This window comes from Marmota monax, unplaced genomic scaffold (genome assembly GCF_021218885.2).
Source record: "Marmota monax isolate L192 unplaced genomic scaffold, Marmota_monax_Labrador192_F-V1.1 WCK01_AAM20220418_F8-fsc00004, whole genome shotgun sequence".
Lineage (NCBI taxonomy): Eukaryota > Metazoa > Chordata > Mammalia > Rodentia > Sciuridae > Marmota > Marmota monax.
The window spans coordinates 32,662,573-32,681,972 of NW_026692881.1; the positions used below are offsets into that span (position 1 = coordinate 32,662,573).

Sequence of the window (19,400 nt, forward strand, 5' to 3'; positions counted from 1 at the left end):
AAAGAAAAAAAAAAAACCTCTTTAAACCAACCAAGTGTCATTACCAGTTGGTGCTGTCCTATTTTATTGATAAAAGCTTCATTGATAACTGTAGGGACATAATGACTGAATCACAGCAGTTACTATGTCATTGTTCCTTAATTTATTAAAAGTGGAGTGAATTGTTAAAGTATTTAAATAGTAGATATTTAACATATATTTTGATTTTTGTGGGAAATAGATTTCAAATATTATTAATAGAAAATGTTACAATTCATTATGAGATAAATATAATGCATATGCATTACTCAAAGTTTTAATAAATAATCCAAAATAAAATTTAATGTAAAACATCAACAAAACAAAACAAAAAAACAAACATTATGCCGCTGAGTAGCAGTAATGCTACCTGGAATCAGGACCTTGTCTTAGACTCCTGCTTCTGAAACTTTCTGGTTCTTTTATTTCTTTGTCCTAAAATTTACTTATCTATAAAACTGGAATAGTAACACCTACCTACTCATCAGGTTGGCACAAACACTTTGTGAACTGTAATTCATTGTTCAGCAGATTGATGTTATCTATCACTTGGAATTCAAGAACTCAACTCTTTTTTAAGTTTTTGGTACTGGGGATTGAACTCAGGGGTACTCCACCACTGAGCCACATCTTCAGCTCTTTTTATTTAGATCCAGGGTCTCACTGAGTTGCTTAGTACCTCCCCATTGCTGAGGCTAGATTTGAACTCATGATTCTCTTGCCTCAGCCTCCGGAGCCACTGGGATTACAGATGTGTGCCACTACTCCTGGTTCCTCAACTCTTAATTGGATTAATTTTGTTTAATTAAGGTAAAATTTACATGACATAAAATTAACCACATTTTGTTTATTCACTCATCCATTAATGCACATTTGGGTTGTTTCACCACTTAACTATCGTGAATAATGGGGCTATGAACATTTACATACACATTTTTGTGTGAATATATGTTTTCAGTCCTCTTGGATAGATACCTAGAAATGGAATTGCTGAGTCATATGATAACTCTATGTTTAACTTTTCAGAAACTCTGATTTTTTTTTAGGCAAGAGAAATAGAATGTTTTTTAAAAAAATCACTGGTGATGGAATTATTCTTTAACTTGGTTGAACTGTTGATTACACAAGTATGTGCATATGTCTAAATTTAGAACTAAGAATCAAAAAGAGTAAATTTCATTTTACTGAATGTCATTTGAAAGATTAATGACATAAATAAAGAAATTCTCATGAACGCTTTTCTCTTTTCCGTGTGTGTGTGTGTGTGTGTGTGTGTGTGTGTGAGTTGCTGGGGATGCAACCCATGGTACATTCTAGGAAAGCACTCTACCACTGAGCCACATTCCCAATGTCTCAATGTCTGTGTCCTTCCACGATTCATGTGTTGGTATTAAGAGGTGGGCCTCTGGGAGGTGTCTAGGTCAGGTGGGTAGAGTCCTCATGAATGGATTATAAAATAAACCCAAGGGAGCTTGTTTATCCATGTGTCACATGAGGACACAGTAAAAAGGCACCATCTATGAAGCAGAGAACCCTCACTAGACAACACTAAAGCTGTGGATTTTTTTTTTTATCTTGGACTACTTCCAAGCCTCCAGAATTATGAGCAATACATTTCTTTGGTTAATAAATGATCCAGTCTAAGGTATGTATTTTGATATAGAAGCCCAAATGGACAGAGACAAACCATAACCAAAGTGTCTCCAGGCCAGTCTCCCCCACCTCCCACCAAACACAAGAAGTCAGATGCAGCCTGGAGGGGCTCATTGGTATCCCAGTCAGATCCTGGAGCACATATAGGTTGAGGAGCTCGAGCTATAACACAGAGACACGTTTTATGACCCAGTGACTGCTTCATGGGCAGACATTCTCTTTCTAGAAGGTGGGAGCTGGACTAGCATACTCATGGACCCATGTGAGACCACAACATGTGGAATCTGAGGTTTACTTTTGCAATGTGGCAGCTGGCTGCACCTCCCAGAGTCCATGCTAGATGGCATCCTCTCTCTATGGAGGAGACTGACAGCTATGGGGAACGACAGCTGCCAGTTCCCGCAGTGCGCCTCATTTCAGTGGCACATTAGCCCACGCCTCTGCTTTGAGATGTCACTACAGGAGAGAATCAACTGCTCCAATTCAACTGGGCAAATTAGGTACTATAGTCTGTTTTACATGATTGTCAAAAAGCTCAGTCTGCATAAAGCATTATGTTCTTTAAACACCAAGGATTTGCAAGATTTCATTTGGCATATATCTAGGTAGCTGAGACTTCAATGTGGGAAAAAGTACATCTTCCCTTTGGTGTGTGTACTAAGGTTTCCAAGATAATTAGGCCCAGAGTCTCTGGAGTAACAGAAAGTTTGTTATTGAAGCATTAAGGTTGCCTTTTGAGCCCACCCCATCTATGAGTCATCTGGTTATAAGGGCTCCTAAGGTTCCAGTTAATTCAACTTGCCTCCTGCTTCTAAGAAGCAATTCTACTTTTATTAAGATTACATCCACATTTCCATTCTAGGCTACCATGCAAAAGAAGTTAACCTGGCTTTGGTCATGTCATTCATTCATCACCTGACAGACGCTGCTTCTTCCCCAATCTATGTTAACAGAAAACCATTGCTTTTAAATAAATTACAGGAGAAGACGCATTTTCCCTCTTCCACTCTGAAAGTGCAGAATTAATTTTTATGCTTTGTGAGATTTCTTTGCCAATTTGAACATTTTTCTTCCATTTAAATCTTTTGAGTGTTCAGTACTGAACCAGGGGTGGGGGGAGCTCAACCTTCTGCAAGCCATTTCGGGGGTAAGTATCTTTGATGTTTCATTCCATTTGAAAATCGAATTGAAACTGGTCGCTTAATTTCTTTTAAAATTGGATGACCTCTTGAATTACTGAGTTGATAGTAGGAAACAGCCAGATTTGAGGACGAAGGTCCAATTAGAGAGCTGGAAGTTGTAGGGACTTAGAGAATGCATTTGGATATCTATAACAGGTGGCCCTGATTCAGGAGGCCTCTCCCACTTTTCCCTTTAAACTCTGGTCTGGCAGGAATATGGGAATATGGCACAACAAGCACTGCCAGGCCCAGGTGGGGCTGAGGCATGCCATCTGTGGTCCAAGTCAGCAGACATTGCCAAATACTGTGTGTTTGCATGTACTGGATTCTATGGAGAAGAGAATCAATAGGTGAAAAAGAAACATTGTGGGTCTCTGGGTAGAGAAGGTAAATACTTTTCTAAATAGCTAGGCTTGCCACTTATTGGTTGACCTTGGGCAACAGACCAAATTCTCTGAGGCTCAGTTTCCTTATTTACAGTGGAGGTGCCAATTAGTGCCTGCTGGTATGACTGAGTAAGGAACAGAGATTCTGGGTACATTAACAGGGTGAGTAGGGGATATAAGGTTTGTGTTAGGACTGAAAAAGATATCTCGTTAAATTCGTACCACAACAGGGCCCCAGTAAGTATACTGGGAGGACACTCCTAACTGAACACAGCTTCAGGGGAGATGATCTTTCTTTGTCCCTAAAGAAGATCATGTTAAACTAATAGGAGATCACGCGTGGCTGGGACCATCAGCAGACAGGAGCATTTCAGCAGGAATCTATTTGAACGTTGCAAGCTAACTGACCTTGTAAAGTCTTGTTGTAGAGTTGAGTGTTCAGAAATCTAGAGGTAACAATCATCTGGCCAGACCAGGGTGAACCTCCCAGCAGATTTCGGCTGGTTTATCTTGAAACCAAAAGCTGCAGGACTCTGTGTGTTGCTCAGAGGTCAGTTTTTTTTTTTTTTTTTCCAATGTGATACTTTCATGACTACACATTTTACCAACATTACTGATTAGGATGAGACTACAGTTTGTTCCCTCCAATACTCCTGTTGAAATTTAATCCCAATTCTGAGGTATTCAGAGTGGGAACTTAAACTATGATTTTTAGAGATGAGAGGGGGTTAGGGCTGGGGATATAGCTCAGTTGGTACAGTACTTGCCTTGCATGCACAAGGCCCTGGGATCAATCCCCAGCACCACACACACACACACATACACACACACATCAGAGAGAGAGAGAGAGAGAGAGAGAGAGAGAGAGAGAGAGAGAGAAAGGAGGGGGTTAGGGTTAGGTCCTCAGGGTGCACGACCTATGATTGAATCCTGGGGACTATATAATAAGAGACAGACCTGAGGACATATGCACACTGTGTTCCATGTCTCTCACCAAGTGACATTCTATACCACTTTTGGACTCCGTCAGCAAGAAGGCCATTACTAGATGTGACCCCTTGACTTTGGACCTTCAGAACTATTTTCCAAAATAAACCTCTTTTATTAAAACTTATCTAGTCTGTGAAATTGTATTATGGTGACAGAAAATGGACTAAGAAGACAGATGAAAAAAGTTTTTAGAAATGAGTTGACTTTAAACAAGTCAATAGAATATAGGTGGTCTATACCCTAGTGACATCTTAAATGTCATATTTGGTAATCATTGGGGGCGGTTGATGGAGGGACTTTAGGAGTGGAGGGGACGTGAACCGGAGGCCTCATGCCTCCAACCCCCTTTCAGCTCCCAATTCTCCTCTCTCGGAATCTTCTGTGTGCCTGAAATCACCTCTTCCTCTGTTTGCAGGGTCCTTTGTGTGTGTCTACACAATGGCCTTATTCCATTGTGGAGGTGACTGCTTCCCTACTTGCTTTCCTTCTTAGTGGTGGGCTCCCTGGGGAACTGTCTTGTACTGCCTGCGGTGCCTGGAACATACAGTTTGCAGAAGAGAATAAATGAGAACTTGAAAGCTCTATATCCAGAGCTTCCTGAGAATCCACAAGCTGAGAGGCCAGCAAAGGAGGGAAACACCAGTTCTAGCATGATTCTGAATGTCAAAGTGATTATTCAGGCAAAGGGAATCCACATTTTAGGATAAAGACAGGTCATGGCTTTCCAGAAAGCAGATTCCTATTTACAAGGACTCTGACCCAGCAGCTTTGCCATGGGAGATACAGGTGCCTGTAGAATAAAATTCCCTGTTTCTTTTGCATTTTTAGCTCTGCTAAACTGAGCACAGTTGGATGTCAGTGTTTACCTTCCGGGTATTCCCGTCTGTCTCATCCTCACTAGTGCCTTCCATTTGGATTTCTATTCTTGCTTTCAGCTGGCTCTCACCGATTCCCTTCTTAGCTTTTGATATTTAATAGACTACTCTTCCTTGAAGCAAACCCATTTTTCAAGAAGACTGTGAATCATTAATGAAGTTAATTGAAAGGAATGAAGCAATAATGGTGGAATTATGGACCAGAAGGGAAAACCCCTTTAAGTCTGAATCATTTAGTCAACTGCCTGCTTTGCCTTGTTATAAGTTCACTCAGGCAACCAAACAGAACAGTCACAACCATGTTGTGCCTCTCAGCCTGAGATAGCTAGAAACCAAATATGCAGACTCTGGGTTCAGCCTATTGAGTTCAAATCTTGGGTCCTTTACTTGTTAGTTTTGTGACCCTTCACAAATTAAAAAAAAAAAAAACTCTCTATCTATAAAGTAGAACTATTCCCTATCTCTTCAGGGTGTATGTTCATTGAAATAACGCATATAAAATAGCATAGGGCCTGGCCCCTAGTTGAGGTTGTGCAAATGCAAGCCATTGGAATATCTTAATTTCCTCCTAGAGGCACAGATACTTGACATGGAATCATTTATTTTGTAGGCAGGATGCATCTCCCTGTATTGGCGGGAGAAGTGGACAGGGTAACATCTTCTTGCTGAGTGACCAGCAGGACTTATGTATTTTCTCTGGGTGTGTTTCCCATCTGCAAAATGAAAGAGGAAGCAGGGATTTTGAGGGTTACAAATACCAATATCTATAGAGGACAGATAGGTAAAATCACCAGAGACTTGGACTGACAAGAGAATGATGGGGACTATGGTTAACTGCAGAACTTTGTTACTCAGAGTGTGGTCTATTGACCTGCAGGATTGAAAGAACACTGAAGTTTGTTTGAAATGGTAGAATTTCATACTTTCTCCAGAACTAGGTCTGCATGTTAACCAGATCACTAGGTGATCTGTAGGCACAAGAAATTTTGAGTAAGTTACTAGGGAGTATAAGCCATCTAAAGGTATTAAAAATTATTATTTTTTAAAACTTTGGGTTTCATCAGGACTTACACTGCTGGAAGTGCCCATTAGAGTTGGTGGTTTTAAATATATATATATATATATTTTGTAGTTGTAGATGAACAGATGCCTTTATTTGATTTATTTTTATGTGGTGCTAAGGATCCAACCCAGCGCCTCACACACGCTAGGCAAGTGCTCTACCATTGAGCTACAGCCCGAGCCCTAAAGTTGATGGATTTTAATATGCTGCAGCTTTTAAGAGACTTTCTTCCTAATAGAGTCCCTTTCATCACAAATTAGTGCTCTGGGCATGTGGATAGGTGGCAAAACTCAGAATAATATTTCCTGGAGGGCTGCAAGTTGCCTAAGGAGTTATCTGTTCAGCTCTCTGCCTTCTGACAGGCAAACCACTTGGCCCTACTTTGCAGAGAAGTTAAGTGAGGCCCACTGACCCAAATCCAGACACTAGGGAATGGTGGCATGAAGGTATTTACACCAGGAAAGAAGATAATCCCGGATAACTGGAATCGCTGTCCAAGGCCAGGAAAGTTTGCTCATTTCTTTATATTCTCCATGCATAATTGTTCTCCGTTCCTCGGGGCACCTCCCTGCTATTTCCTTGCAGCCCTGGTGACCGAAGGTTTCCTCCTTCTGGACAGAGAAAGCCCAGAGCCGCCTTCAGAACGGATATCCGGCCCGCAGCACGCAGAAGAGGCAATGGCCTCATTGTTCCCGGGGCCAAGTGGCCCCGCCCCCAGCCCGTAGGACCCTCGTCGTGGACCCTAGTTGCAGGAGAGATCCCGTTTCCCAGGAGTGAGGCTTTCGGAGGAAGCAAGGAAGCGGGACTGAGCACACATCTAGGAGTCTGATGTTCTGAGCAGAACAGTGGACGGAGCTAAGAGCCCCGAGATAAACAAGTCCGGAGTCTGAACGTATTTCCATGCCGGCTCAGCTGGCCTGGCTGTTACTCACTGACGCTCCCACAGCGACTCGGGCGATTCCAGCTGCCTTCTTATAACCTAATCTCAGTGAGTCTGAGTGTAATGATGATAGTTGACCTGCGGGCCCCGCGAGCGCAAGCCGATTTATTAGCAGAGCGCGCCGCTTCCCACGCCAGGATCCCCGAATCCCCGGCGCCGGGGGCGCGGCCCGCGCAGACCCGCCACCGCTTGGGGGCGCTCGGGCTGCGCGGCCAAGGACTCGGGCGCTGGGTGGCTGGCGACTCGTGGAGTCCTTCCCGCCCTCCGAGGAGACAAAGTGCACTTTTGTTAGCTAGCTGGCGCGTGTGCGTGAGCAACTGCGGGCAGTGGCCCGGCCAGAGAACGGAGCTCAGTCCCTCGTGGGCCGCGTGTGCTCTGAGGACGCGGGTTGCGGGACGCTGCCGGGCCGACGGTCTTTCACCGGAGCTCGCCCGGACCCGCACGGCTCCTGCCAGGTTGCGGTGCTTCGACCGCCGCCGTGGCTTGTGGGCTCTGAGCAAAGAGGGTAGGGGGCAAGACGGCCCGCGCTCTTCTCGGCGGCGCTGCGACTGACTTGCCCGTGCCCGCCGATGTCCCGGGGCGCGTCTCGGGCTCCCGCAGCCGCTCACCCGCCCCGCTCCGCGCGGACCCAGGACTACAAGTCCCAGCAGGCCCTGCGCCGTGAGCGCTGCGGCGGGAGGCGCGTCCAGGCCGACGCCTGCGCAGTGAGGCGGCCCGAGCCTGCGAGTACCACACCCCCGGGAGGGACGGAGGGGAGGCTGAAGCATCCGAGGCATTAAAGCATCCGAGGGAGCCGGAGGGGAGGAGAATGGAGTGACAGAGACACGCGGAGGGTGGGGGGTGGGGGGGAGAGTGTTGAGGGAGGGGGGAGGGGGGACACAGAGGGAGGAAGAAGCGGCGGCGGCGGCTCCTCTGTGCAGAGGGGGAAAACTCCGAGGGCTCGGAGCAGGAATAATGCGGTAGGCAAGGCGGGCTGCTGGCTCCCGGCTCCGGCAGCGCGGCGGCAGCCCGAGCAGCGGCAGCAGCAGCGGCAGCGCCCCAGGCGCTGACAGCCCCGCCGGCCGGTTCCCTCGCTGACCGTCGACTGTCAATGGAGCTGGAAAACATCGTGGCCAACACGGTCTTGCTGAAAGCCCGGGAAGGTAAGCGGCAGGGCTGGTGCGTGCCTGGCGCATTCTCCGCGGGCCAGGGTGCGGGTGTCGGGCGGCGTGAGTGCTGGGGCTGTGCGCGTGCAGGATGCCCGCAGTGAGTTGGTTGCGAGCAGGACATCTCGGAGAGCTGCTCTGCCAACCCTTCAGGGATCCTACCCTTGAACTCAAGAGAATTTGAACTTGGGCAGAGAATGTTGCATGGATTAGGATGCTGAAATATCCCCTGGTTTCCAGCTCTCACCCTACACATCGTGCCCTTTCGGCAGCTGTTGAAAGGTCAGTTGAAAAAGCATTCTTTCAGGGACAGACGAAAATGTGCAAATAAAATAGCTTTTCGAGTCGGTCCGAGATGATCTTGAGTGTGAATTGGTGAGTGTGAGAGTGTGTGTGTGTGTGTGTGTGTGTTTTGCGGGGGGGGGGGGCGTTGGAATTAGCAGAAGCCAAGTCTTTGCCTGTTCAGGCTGTTGATATAGACTATTGCTGGAAACCATCCGCTGGGAATGTTTCTTAGGGAAATCCCGTCGTGTGGAAGGAAGCCTTTTAAAGGCAAAGTAAGATGTTGAGAAATTAGCCAGTTCATAGAATAACCAAAGGGTGGCTATGTCAATCACACAGAGAATAATTCAGGGGTTCAGAGGTGGTTATTACTATTTCTTTCTGAGGTTAGAAGACAGATGAAACTGAACTGTTTGGTTTGGGTTCAGTTAAGAAAGGTAAGTAAGTGTACTGGTGCTTAGATGCCTTTTGGATGCAAATCATTAGACTTCCTGCGTTTAGCTATCAGGAAGTGTCATCTAAATGGAGTGGATAATATCCTAAGTCATACCTATAAACACATATTTTGATTCTTCTTTGAGATGAAAAAAGAAGAAAAAAAGTGGCCCAGAAACTTAGATGCTTCCTAAAAGGATTGTGTTGTGTATGTATAATCATACATATTGAGGAATACCTGGAATTTATGTAACATCGCTTTTGCCAAGATTCGGGCTCTGGTGTGCAGCTTTTTTATAAAAGGGGAAGTGGTTTTTTCCTTTCCTGGGAGGAGGCTTTATTTGATACCCAAGGTGGAAGGCTGACAAAGTAAGATCTTGACTTTAGAAGGATCCTCGGTGTGCAGCCCATGAAAATGCCATACCTACTTCTTAATATTTTCATTCACCCACTTTGATGAATGAAGGAAGAATTTCTGGCCAGCAATAAAACGATCTGTGTTTATCCAGCCCATTCCATCACCTTGTGGCTCCGTACATGCTGTGCGGGTAGGTGATGTACAACCCGCTGTGAGCTGGGTTTCAGCGACTCAAACCCATGTTCTCGTCACACTTTTGCGGTCATTTGTCGCTCTAAAGCAGCCAGCAGCCACCCGGAAGATTTGTTTTGAAAGCTCCAAAGGGAGCCAGTTCTTTGAAACCCCTGAGCAGAGTTTAAAATATGCAGGTCCATCCCCCTCCCCGCTTGGCTCAGCTTTGCTGTGAACAGACTTTTAGGGGAGACTGTTACTTGGTGGCTTCAGTTCTAAGGCCTAAGATCTTTTTGTTTTGTTTCTTCCCCCCATAGCTTGATGTGTTTAGTGAACCAGATCAAGGTGGGGGCCGATCGGCTCTCCCCTGGGCCAGACTGCTGTCCTGAAAGGGGAAGAAGGGGGGAGAGCCCCTGCTGGCAGCCTTTGCAGCCAGCCACCTAGTGGTGGGACACAGTTGTACATCTCAGGGTCCTAGGGCTGGGAAAGTTTTTACCCTCCCTGGGTTCTGGAATTTCTTGGGAAACCTTTGCGTATGATGGTGCTGGAGGCCTCGTAAGTTTCACTGGTTGCTCCTGTTGCCCAGGGATCCTGCTCATCAGATTTGCTGTGTTGGACCTCTGTTTGCCTGGAGGGATGCTCTTTTCTTCCCTCAGCATTTGGTTGCTACTTTTAAAATGGTTTACTTAGATATCCATTATCCCCCGCCCCCTTCCCACGTTGTTCTTCCCAGTGTTTTTCTCTGAAATGAATTTTCCGGCTGATATTTTTGCTTGTCAGGTTTCCAAATGGGTTTTTTTTCAGCGCCTTAGGGAGGGACTGCAGGCCAGAAGCGTGTGGAATGACTGACTCCCATTGGGGCAGAAGTACAGTGATTAGAAGTGCTTAAGAATGTGCCTTTTGCTTTTTTTCCTTTTAAAGTCTTTTTCAATTTTGCTGTGAGGTTTCGCTAGTCATCTCATGGTGAGAAATAGCTCTGGATGATGCTTTCCAGAGGGGGCGAGAGGGCTTTGCCTGTAAGGAAGCGGGATTGACATGAATGAGAAATTAATCATTTACACGGAAGCTTCATTTTAAAATTTGCTTTTCCCCTTTTCTCTCTTATGTCTAGAGAGAATCCATAATTTTAAGAGCTTCTATTTAATAAGGGCCAGGCCTTTATTAAAGACTTAAGCCTGTATATCCTAAAGAGTATGGAAGGTTTTAGAAGTAAAAACAATTTATTTTTCTCTTTTCAGTGCTCTGTTTGAGGTTATTCTATTAATTTTAGTAATTCTCCACATAACCATATTACCTAAATATTCAGAAATGAAAGTTTCAACCAGGTTAGTGAAATAGGTAACATGAACTTTATAGGGCATGAAAAAAATCTGAGTTGTTTTAGAAATGTTTAAAAACATTCATTAAATATTCTTGCAAATGGTTACAGATGAGAAATATAATTGGCAAATGTGCGATTTAATTTAGTTCATGTAACAAAATACATTGTACACAATTTAAAATGTGGCTTTCAAATAGAAGTCACATTTGTCCCAAACAATAGAGAGATCTTGAAGAAAGATACACTCTGTGAATGCTGGGATTTGTAGTTGTCCATGTTGGTGGGTGACTTTGGGACCTATCTTTCCATATTATTATACATTCTTAAAGGCAGATTGCTTGTAAACTCATTGTACCTTCAATAAATATACATAGTAAGACATATCTAAAGTAGAAAGTGTTAATGAGGCAATGAAGTAGAAAACCAGTAAGTGGATTAGAATAAAAATGATTCTTTTAAAATAATTAGAAAGCGGGGCTGGGATGTGGCTCAAGTGGTAGCGTGCTCGCCTGGCATGCGTGCAGCCCGGGTTCAATCCTCAGCACCACATACAAACAACGATGTTGTGTCTGCCGAAAAAAAAACTAAAAAAAAATAAATATTAAAAAAATTCTCTCTCTCTCTCTCTTTAAAAAAAAAAAAAATAATTAGAAAGCATAGCAATCAAGTCTCACCTTGTGACAATTGTTTTGAAATAAGATAGAGATCTAAGTTCAAAATTCTAAGTCCACTGAAATGTATTTTGTTGGCTGTTTTTTTTTTTTTTGGTCTTGATCTCGTAAGAAACATCAACTTGTTTACTCTTGACTTTAGGTTGTTCTCCCAAAAATGGTTAAGGAACAAAGAAGGAAGTCCAGACTGAATTCACACCAATTTATAAAAATGAGCTAAGTGATTAAGTATTTAATGCAAAAGAGACCCAGACTTACTCTTCTATTTATTTACATTTCAGAATTTTAGAAAATTGGCAGGCAAGCTAGTGTTGAAATAATGTTAGCAAGAAAGAGTTTTGCAGAGTGCCTTTTGTGTGTTTCTTTTTGGTTTATTGTCGCAGTAAAAGTTTGATTTTTCCTCATAGTCTAGATCTGTTGTCTTACTACCAGGGGAACACTGGTGAGAAGAAATTTTGCAGGGACCCACTTTTCCTTTCTTTCAGGCCTTTAGAGGCCATATCTGGTCAATAAAGATGTCACGAGGAGTATTGATCACATTTTCCTGAGCTGGACCCTAGCAAGCACAGGAACTGAGAAGTTTAAGAACGATGTGATGACTTTGCCATTTGTCACAAGAATATGCAAGAACAATTTTCTCAGATAATTCTGTGTCTGGATCTTCCTGATGATCAAGATTAGGGACCGGAGGGAATGTGGAGTTGGGGCCAGGGGAGAGGTTAGGGAGGGCAGCAGGCGGGAGTAAACTGGCATCCAGCCCTGGGAGGGGCAGGCTGGGTCTTGGACAGACCTGACATTCCACAGCAGGGCCAAAGCCAGTGCCCACCACTCCACCTCTTTCCCCTGTACCCCTTGTTCCCTTGCAAAATTTCTTCTCACTAGCTGAAACCAAAACACGACTATATTAAGTGATTAGAGTATTGAGATGCCTGAAGCTCACAGCCGTCTGACAGTTTAGCTGGGGAGGCAGACTTAACACCCCTCACCCCGCCACCCCTTGCCCACCCCAGCTCCCCGCTTCAATCTTAAGGCGTGGAAGAGCAACAGCTTTCATCCTGGCAAAGGCTACTGAGCGTGTGAAAGCGTCTGGCCTAATAAACACAATGCTGTTAAATGAAACTGCCTTTCATTTTTTTTTGTGAATTTCCTTTTCAGTACTGACAACTTGGAGGTAGAGAAACCAAAAGCAATGTTTTCAGAAGGCCTTGCTCTCTAAAAGAAAGTTTTCAAATGATGATTGTAGTTGATCTAGCTGCCTGTTTTTATAACCATCAGATAAATGCCCACAAGACTCTCGTCTTTCAGTAGCTTAGCTGCTTCTTGTCAGATTCTAAACTCTAAAGAGCATGATTCTTCCAGTGCCCAAACTAATCCTTGTTTAAATTATGTCTTCAGAAGCCATAACTCTTGTAGTGGCTTGCTAAATGATACCCTTTGGGTCTGTGCTGAAGGCTTCAAGAATGCCCAAGTGAATTTCAGGAACGGCTCTAGCACATGACTAAGGGCTCTAGCACCTTTTTACCAAGGGCTATTCAACCCGTGCCTGGCAACTCTCAACGTTTTTATGAAACCATTCAGGACTATTTAAAGTTAACATTCGTTAATATTTGTTTCTCAAGATAAAACATTATAATATTTAGTTGTTTTTGAAATTAAAAAAAAAATTTTAGGCTGGGAGGTAGGACTTAGCTTACAGTTACAAAAAGGTGTTATTGTCATAGAGCATGTCATTCAGAGGGGAGCCCTGAGAAAACAACAGAAAACCAGCAGCCCCAGGAGACCTGCTGAGAAGACGATTAGGAGTGTCTTGAGTCCCACCACCTTCAGCCTCAGCCCTTCACATCAAAATAGAAGAGTGAGGACAACGGGTCTTAAATGTGATTTCAAGTGACTAAAGTAGATTGTGGACCTGAAATGTAGGGGTAATTTCTACTTTGAAACATATCCTGTTTGGCTTAAGTGAAAAATTTAAAATTAAAATATCCTAAATATTGACAGGATTCATTTTTCAAGATTCTGTTTGCTGCCATTCAACCCTGGAGGAAACATTCCATTTTGTATAAATCATGTTACTTTTTAAAGAGAAAGCACTTACTTCCTGACTGGACTGGCTTCCACCCCCATTTCTCATTTTAAGAAAATGGCTCTTGAATTGTCTTCTGAAACTCTTACAAGGGTAAATGCTTTTATTCATTCATTCACCATTGGATTGTTGAAGGACCCTGGGGCAGAGGTGACACTTTTGGTGTCAGCCTTGGATAAACAATGCAAGAGATGCAGTTGGGTGCCATCAGTATCTTTTTAGGCTTTGTTTTTTTTTTTTTTGGAGGAGGTGCTGGGATAACACCCAGGGCATTTACATAGTGGGCATTTGCATGCTAGCTCTATCACTGAACTACATCTCCAGCCCTTTTTAGACTTTTAAACTATTATGTAAACTAGATGTGAGTACAAGTGGATTTTCACCCCCAAAAGTTGAGGCAGACTGGCGTGTAGTCCTTGGTGTCAACTCTGTGGCTGGTGAGGCTGTATTGACTCTGCTGTGTCTAGAATTTGGACAATGACTGGAGGACCAGTATGATTTAAGGGTAATTAAAAGATCTTGCTCGAGGGATGGGTCTGAGTCTGCAAGACAACTGCTAATTTTCTATAACATTGTGTTTTTATGAAGGTCAGTTCATCCAAATGGAAACCACTCAAAACAACAGCAGGAAGACCCTTTGGGTGGTCAAGGACAAGGACTGGGAGGAAAGTTGGTGTGCAGGACTGCTTTCCACCCAGAGCTTTAGCGCCTCTCTGGGCAGAGGCCTGGGCAGGCTGATGCATGGCGATTCTGGTCTGGAAAGTGTGGCTTTAGGCCTCCTTCTGTGTTGGGATTGGGTTGGGTATGTCCTCTGACTGACCTGTCATGGGAATGACCTGAAAGGATTAAAGCATGCCTCTAACCAGTGCTTGTCCATTGTGGTATCCACTAACTGCATGGCATGAAATCCTGCCAGGGTTCACTGGTAACATCCTCCTGACACGAGGCAGTAATAAATCAAGAAGAAGGGAGCGGGGCTGGACAGCTTCTTGGGACTATTTCATCTAAGAGGAAAATTCAGTTTAGTCACCATTGTGGATATTGACGGTGGTGGTAAACTGCCATATGCCTCTTCCTTCCTGTTTTGTTTGTTTGATTTTTGCAGTGCTGGGGATTGAACTAGGCAAGTGCTCAGCCACACTCCCTGTCCTCTGTTTTTATATTTTGTTGAAAATTTTGCTTAAATGGAGCAACTGACTTTTCTGATTCAAATTAAATGCACTATGTAGACACATACAGACCTCATGTTCCTCCTCAGAACTCCTAATGTGAGGATGTTTTTTGAAATAATCATTTTATTAAGAAAAGGAATAATAAGTTGTATAAGGACACCAGATCCACAGAAGGAAGAAAAAGAAACTTCACTTCAAAAAAGTGATCTAAAATCAAGGTGAAAATAGGCAAAACAATTTGAAGGGCTGCAACTTCTTTCCAACAGGACAGACTGAATTGAGTAAGACTAGGAAGAAGATGTATTCAAAGACAGACTGTTCTTGTAACCACTTCAAAATGGTTTCTCTTTCAAAACTGTTTCTTGTGAGATTTGAAACATTTTAGCAATAACCCAGTTAGGGCACACTTATAAAGGAAAGGAAAGCATCTGAAACAATAAAACAGTTAGTTGCTTGTTCTTCAGCCTCTAAGCAGGATCTATTTGAAATCCTGCCAGGGTCCACGGGTAACATCCTCCTGACACGAGGCAGTAATAAATCAGGCCACTTTTGATAGGGCTGGCCATGTCTCTAGAAACTTGTCATCTGTGGAGGGTCGATATTTTTAAAAAAGGCAATGATGAAATGAACCTTTGAGGACAACTTCTGGGGCCTGCACAGAAAGCAAAAGAAACTGATGAACAGATAAGGACATTCCTGTGTGGGAAGTGGCAGAGGCCACAGGCAGCCTGGGCCTTGGCTGAGTTAGGCCTTCTCAGCCTCCATTTCCAAAAGAGCAGCCACCCCTGCCTGACCCATTGGGGAGCCCAAGGGCGAAGAAAGGGCATCCAAGGTCATTTGAGCTGTGAACTTTTTTTTTCTGAGCAATTTAAGGTAGATCTCCCCGACTCTCCAAAGCATCTCCATGTCCAAAACAAATCTCTTTTCTCCCCAGTAATAATGTAAGACAAAAACCAAATTCATTTTTCAGGGTTTATGTTTTTTTTTTTTTTTTTTTAAGAATTTTAATATTTATTTTCTTAGTTTTCGGCGGACACAACATCTTTGTTTGTATGTGGTGCTGAGGATCGAACCCGGGCCGCACGCATGCCAGGCGAGCGCGCTACCACTTGAGCCACATCCCCAGCCCCAGGGTTTATGGTTTTTAAAATGTAAATTCTCATGAGGATTGTGATTGTGGAAGAGAAAGCAGGTCTCTGTCAGATTCCCTGGGAAAGGAGACAAATTAGGAGCATAATTTTCCTTGCAGACCCTGATTTCAGCTATCAATTTGAGAGCAGTTGGATAAAGCAGTTGCTACTAGGTAGTGAATGACTGATAGGTGACCCTTTGCAGAAAGTGTCTCTATTTTAAAAGTATAACTGTGTATCAGCTCAAGTGAGTCTGGACCAAGGGGCAGGTGGAATATGTGTATACATGAATAATCACGTAAGGTTATAACCTCCCTGGAGTCCCATTACTGCATTCTTCCTCCCCCTCTACCTCTCCTAGTAATGAATCAAATGTGCAAGGTTATCCTTTTGGTATTCTTCCTGGTAGCAGCGCTAGTGTCCAAAGACTTGTCCCCAATGGGCAAGACCTTAAAGCAGATGGGTAGTGGTGTGTGGGGACATGATGGGAGATTTGGGGTGGGCTAAGCATTGGCAGTGGTGCTACTTCCTTTTCTTGGCAGAGCCTAGAGGTGGGCAGTGGGTAGTCTAGTTCCAGCTTGCATGGGCAGGTCACATCTGCCCCACATGCCCTTCTGACTCCTCAGGACATCCTTGCCTTTAGGCACCTCTGCCTGATGGTCGCACCTGAGCTGTATGTCCAGGTTTTGCAGCTTTCTTTACTTAATAAGTAAGTAAAGGGCTAGAGTGGCGGAGATGGGAGGATTCCTCTGAAGAGAGGGCATGATGTAGCCTTTCCCCCAGAAAAGCTGTCTCAGGGTTAATTCCTTTTCATTCTTTTTAAGTGCTTACATGTCTGCATTTAGGAACATGCCAGCGCCGCCCCCCCCACCCCCCGTGTTTGTGTGTTTGTGTGTGTGTGTGTGTGTGTTGCATTAACTTTAGCAACTTTGTGAGGCAGGGGAGTCTCTAAGAACCGTGGACTTCCTGGGGGGGCTGCTGTCAGACTTGGGATACTGGCCAGGAGGTAGCATGATGTCACTGACTGATAATGAGGGGACAGGAAGTCAGGCCTTTGATCTGCTCCTGCAGAGGAGGTGAAGCTCTGAACTTACCCACCTCAGGAAGGGAAGGGAGGGTGAGGGATAGAATTACCCAGCTCCAGGATGGAGAGCACCCAGCCAGGGTTATTAGCCTGCATATTTGATTAAACGTCTTGTGAAATCTCATTTGAAAATGAAATCCCATCTTGGCTGTCTTAACAGCACTTCTGAAATGGAAACAAGCTGAGAAGGGTCAATGAGTGGACTGGGAAAAGCAGCTTTAAATGGTTGATGCAGAAATGTGTTCTGCTCGCTCAGTGTCCCTGGTTGATATGCCCAGCAAGAGCATGAAGGAATGCGCGGATCACATCCTGTGAGAAGGAGCAAGGTCTGGCAAGGGCCCAGGTTGGGGTGAGGACAAAGAAATTAGCTGTTGACTTGAATGGCAAAGGGTGCCCAGCACCTTTTTTTCAAAGGCCCAGTGCTATTGTGGGTGGATGTCACTTAGTCTGTGGCCACAGATTAGGAGCATGCCTGGGACCTAATAGGTGTTCAGAATGTTTCCAGAGTGAGTGACTGATGAGAGGAGAGAGTAAGATCTTAAAGAAAAGGCCCTGGTGTCATAGTAGATGGTTAGTTAGGGAATGTTTTGACATGGTTAAGAAAAATTAGCCAGGTGTAGGGGTGCACTCCTGTAACCCCAGCGATTAGGGAGGCTGAAGCAGGAGAATTACAAGTTCTAGGGCAGTTTTGGCAACTTGCAAGACCCTGTCACAAAATAAAAATAAAAATGTGCTGGAGATTTAGTTCCGTGGTAATGTACCACTGGATTCAATCCCTAGTATTAAAAAGGAGGGGAAAGAGAAAAAGAAAGAAAGATTGATGAAGGATTGAGGGCCAATAGGGAAATGGTTTCTAAATGTTTGTTTGGAAAGGTCCCCTCCCCTCATAGCTGGATGTGATTTGTTTTTGTTATTTTGGCAGAAATAAATATTTTCACTTCACCAAACATTGGGGGTGACGGTTCTCCCCACTTCTGAGGCTCTGTGTCAGTCGCAGGAGGAGCTTCCTGCTGATGATACTCATTTCTGTTTGGCCCAGTCGAAGGTGGCGTGGGATGCGATCTGCACATGCTTCTCACATCACTAGAATGAGGCTGAGTGATGGAAAGAAAATGGGAAGCAGAGCCGTGATCCTTCCAGACCCGGGAATGGCTCATGACCCAGTATTTGAAGGATGTAATCCTTAAAGAAAAATTGCCTTTTTGCTCATGGGCAAGGAGGCTGGATCCAATTAAAAACAAGGAAAACGTATGTTCACTCGAAGGAAAAATTTCTAAACAGTCAATTCTGTAATCTCTCCGAAGGGGAAGAGGCCAGCGTGGAGGGGCTTTATGGATGGTGCCAAACCCTGTGATCTATAATAATTAGTAACCACTGGTTATCCTGCCACAGGCTCCTTCTCCAAACCACTAACCATTGCTCGGTTGGAATGCACCAGGCCTCGATATGTCCCCAGATGTCTTCCCTCCACAGTGTCCAATTAGAGGGAATTTTTAAAATTAAAGCTTAATTCTCTAGAACAGATAGAAAAATATAAATTAAGGAAGGAAGAGCCTGATTTCCCCAGACAGCTGACTGGGTTACCAAAGCGAGGCATGGGCTTTAGGATCCTTCAAGTTCTCTTAGTTTGCCCTTTGGTCACCTTCAGGTGGCTGTTTTATATCATGGTGCCTGGTGCTCTCCCTCATCTTCTTGGTAGTTTAAAAACATTTCAGGAATGATTGTGAGAGGTAGAGGGGTTCAGAGGCCCAGCAGAGTCAAGGTAAGCGCTCAGATTGGAACCCCGGTCTTTGGAATTTGTGCCCCCCCACCCCCCCAGCCCGCGTGCTCTGTCTAGAATGTAAGAATAGGGTTGTTCCGCGGGAGCCAGAATTCTCTTGAGAGGAGTCTGGATTGGCTTCTGACCTTTCCCCACTACCATGAATCCACTATCAGGTTGGTGCTTATTGCCTACCTAACACTGTGCTAGGCTTGGGGAACAGGATGCACCTTGAGCTTCTTTGTTCTAAAACAGTAATTTAAAAATTATCAAGCCTGTTGAGGCCATTGTCTTATTTAACATTTCCAATTCTGTATTTATTCTCTACCGTCACAGATGAAGAATCTGAGGCCCGAGAGGTGAGTTGTGTACTCCAAAGCACCCTGTTAGTTCCCGCGCCTGGACCTGGTGCCACACCCGGTCTCCCGGGTCAACTCTCTGGACCCCACCACAGCTGCTGTCTTTAGTAATCATACAGCCATTTGGAACATCATTGCTAACGTACATGAGACCTTAAGAGACGAATCAAGCGTGCAGCTGTGACTCACAGTTTACCAGGAGTCATTCTATCCAGTTTTTAAGATTTCAAAAATCTGCCCAGATAATGCCTGCGCTCTCAAGAAATTCAGACAAAGCAAAAAGCATGAAGAAGTAAGTCAGAGTCTCTCCCCCAATCCCACCGC

The 19,400-nt window shown here is 44.4% G+C and overlaps 1 protein-coding gene and 1 long non-coding RNA gene across 3 annotated transcripts in view; one reads left to right on the top strand and one right to left on the bottom strand.

The window, feature by feature from the left end:
• Nucleotides 1–5,684: 5,684 nt before the first annotated feature.
• Nucleotides 5,685–7,281, bottom strand: LOC124096529 (uncharacterized). Its single transcript, XR_006852882.1, has 2 exons — nt 6,579–7,281; nt 5,685–5,816 (listed from the first exon to the last, which is right to left on the bottom strand). It is a non-coding gene; the product is annotated as an uncharacterized LOC124096529 (long non-coding RNA).
• Nucleotides 7,282–7,984: 703 nt separating this feature from the next.
• Nucleotides 7,985–19,400, top strand: part of Grk5 (G protein-coupled receptor kinase 5) — a 189,829-nt gene continuing 178,413 nt past the window's right edge. For both annotated transcript variants that reach the window (XM_046449824.2, XM_058581335.1), the window contains exon 1: nt 7,985–8,248. In XM_046449824.2, coding sequence (XP_046305780.1) covers nt 8,197–8,248 — 52 coding nt within the window. In that variant the 5' untranslated portion in view covers nt 7,985–8,196. The remainder of the gene's footprint in view (nt 8,249–19,400) is intronic.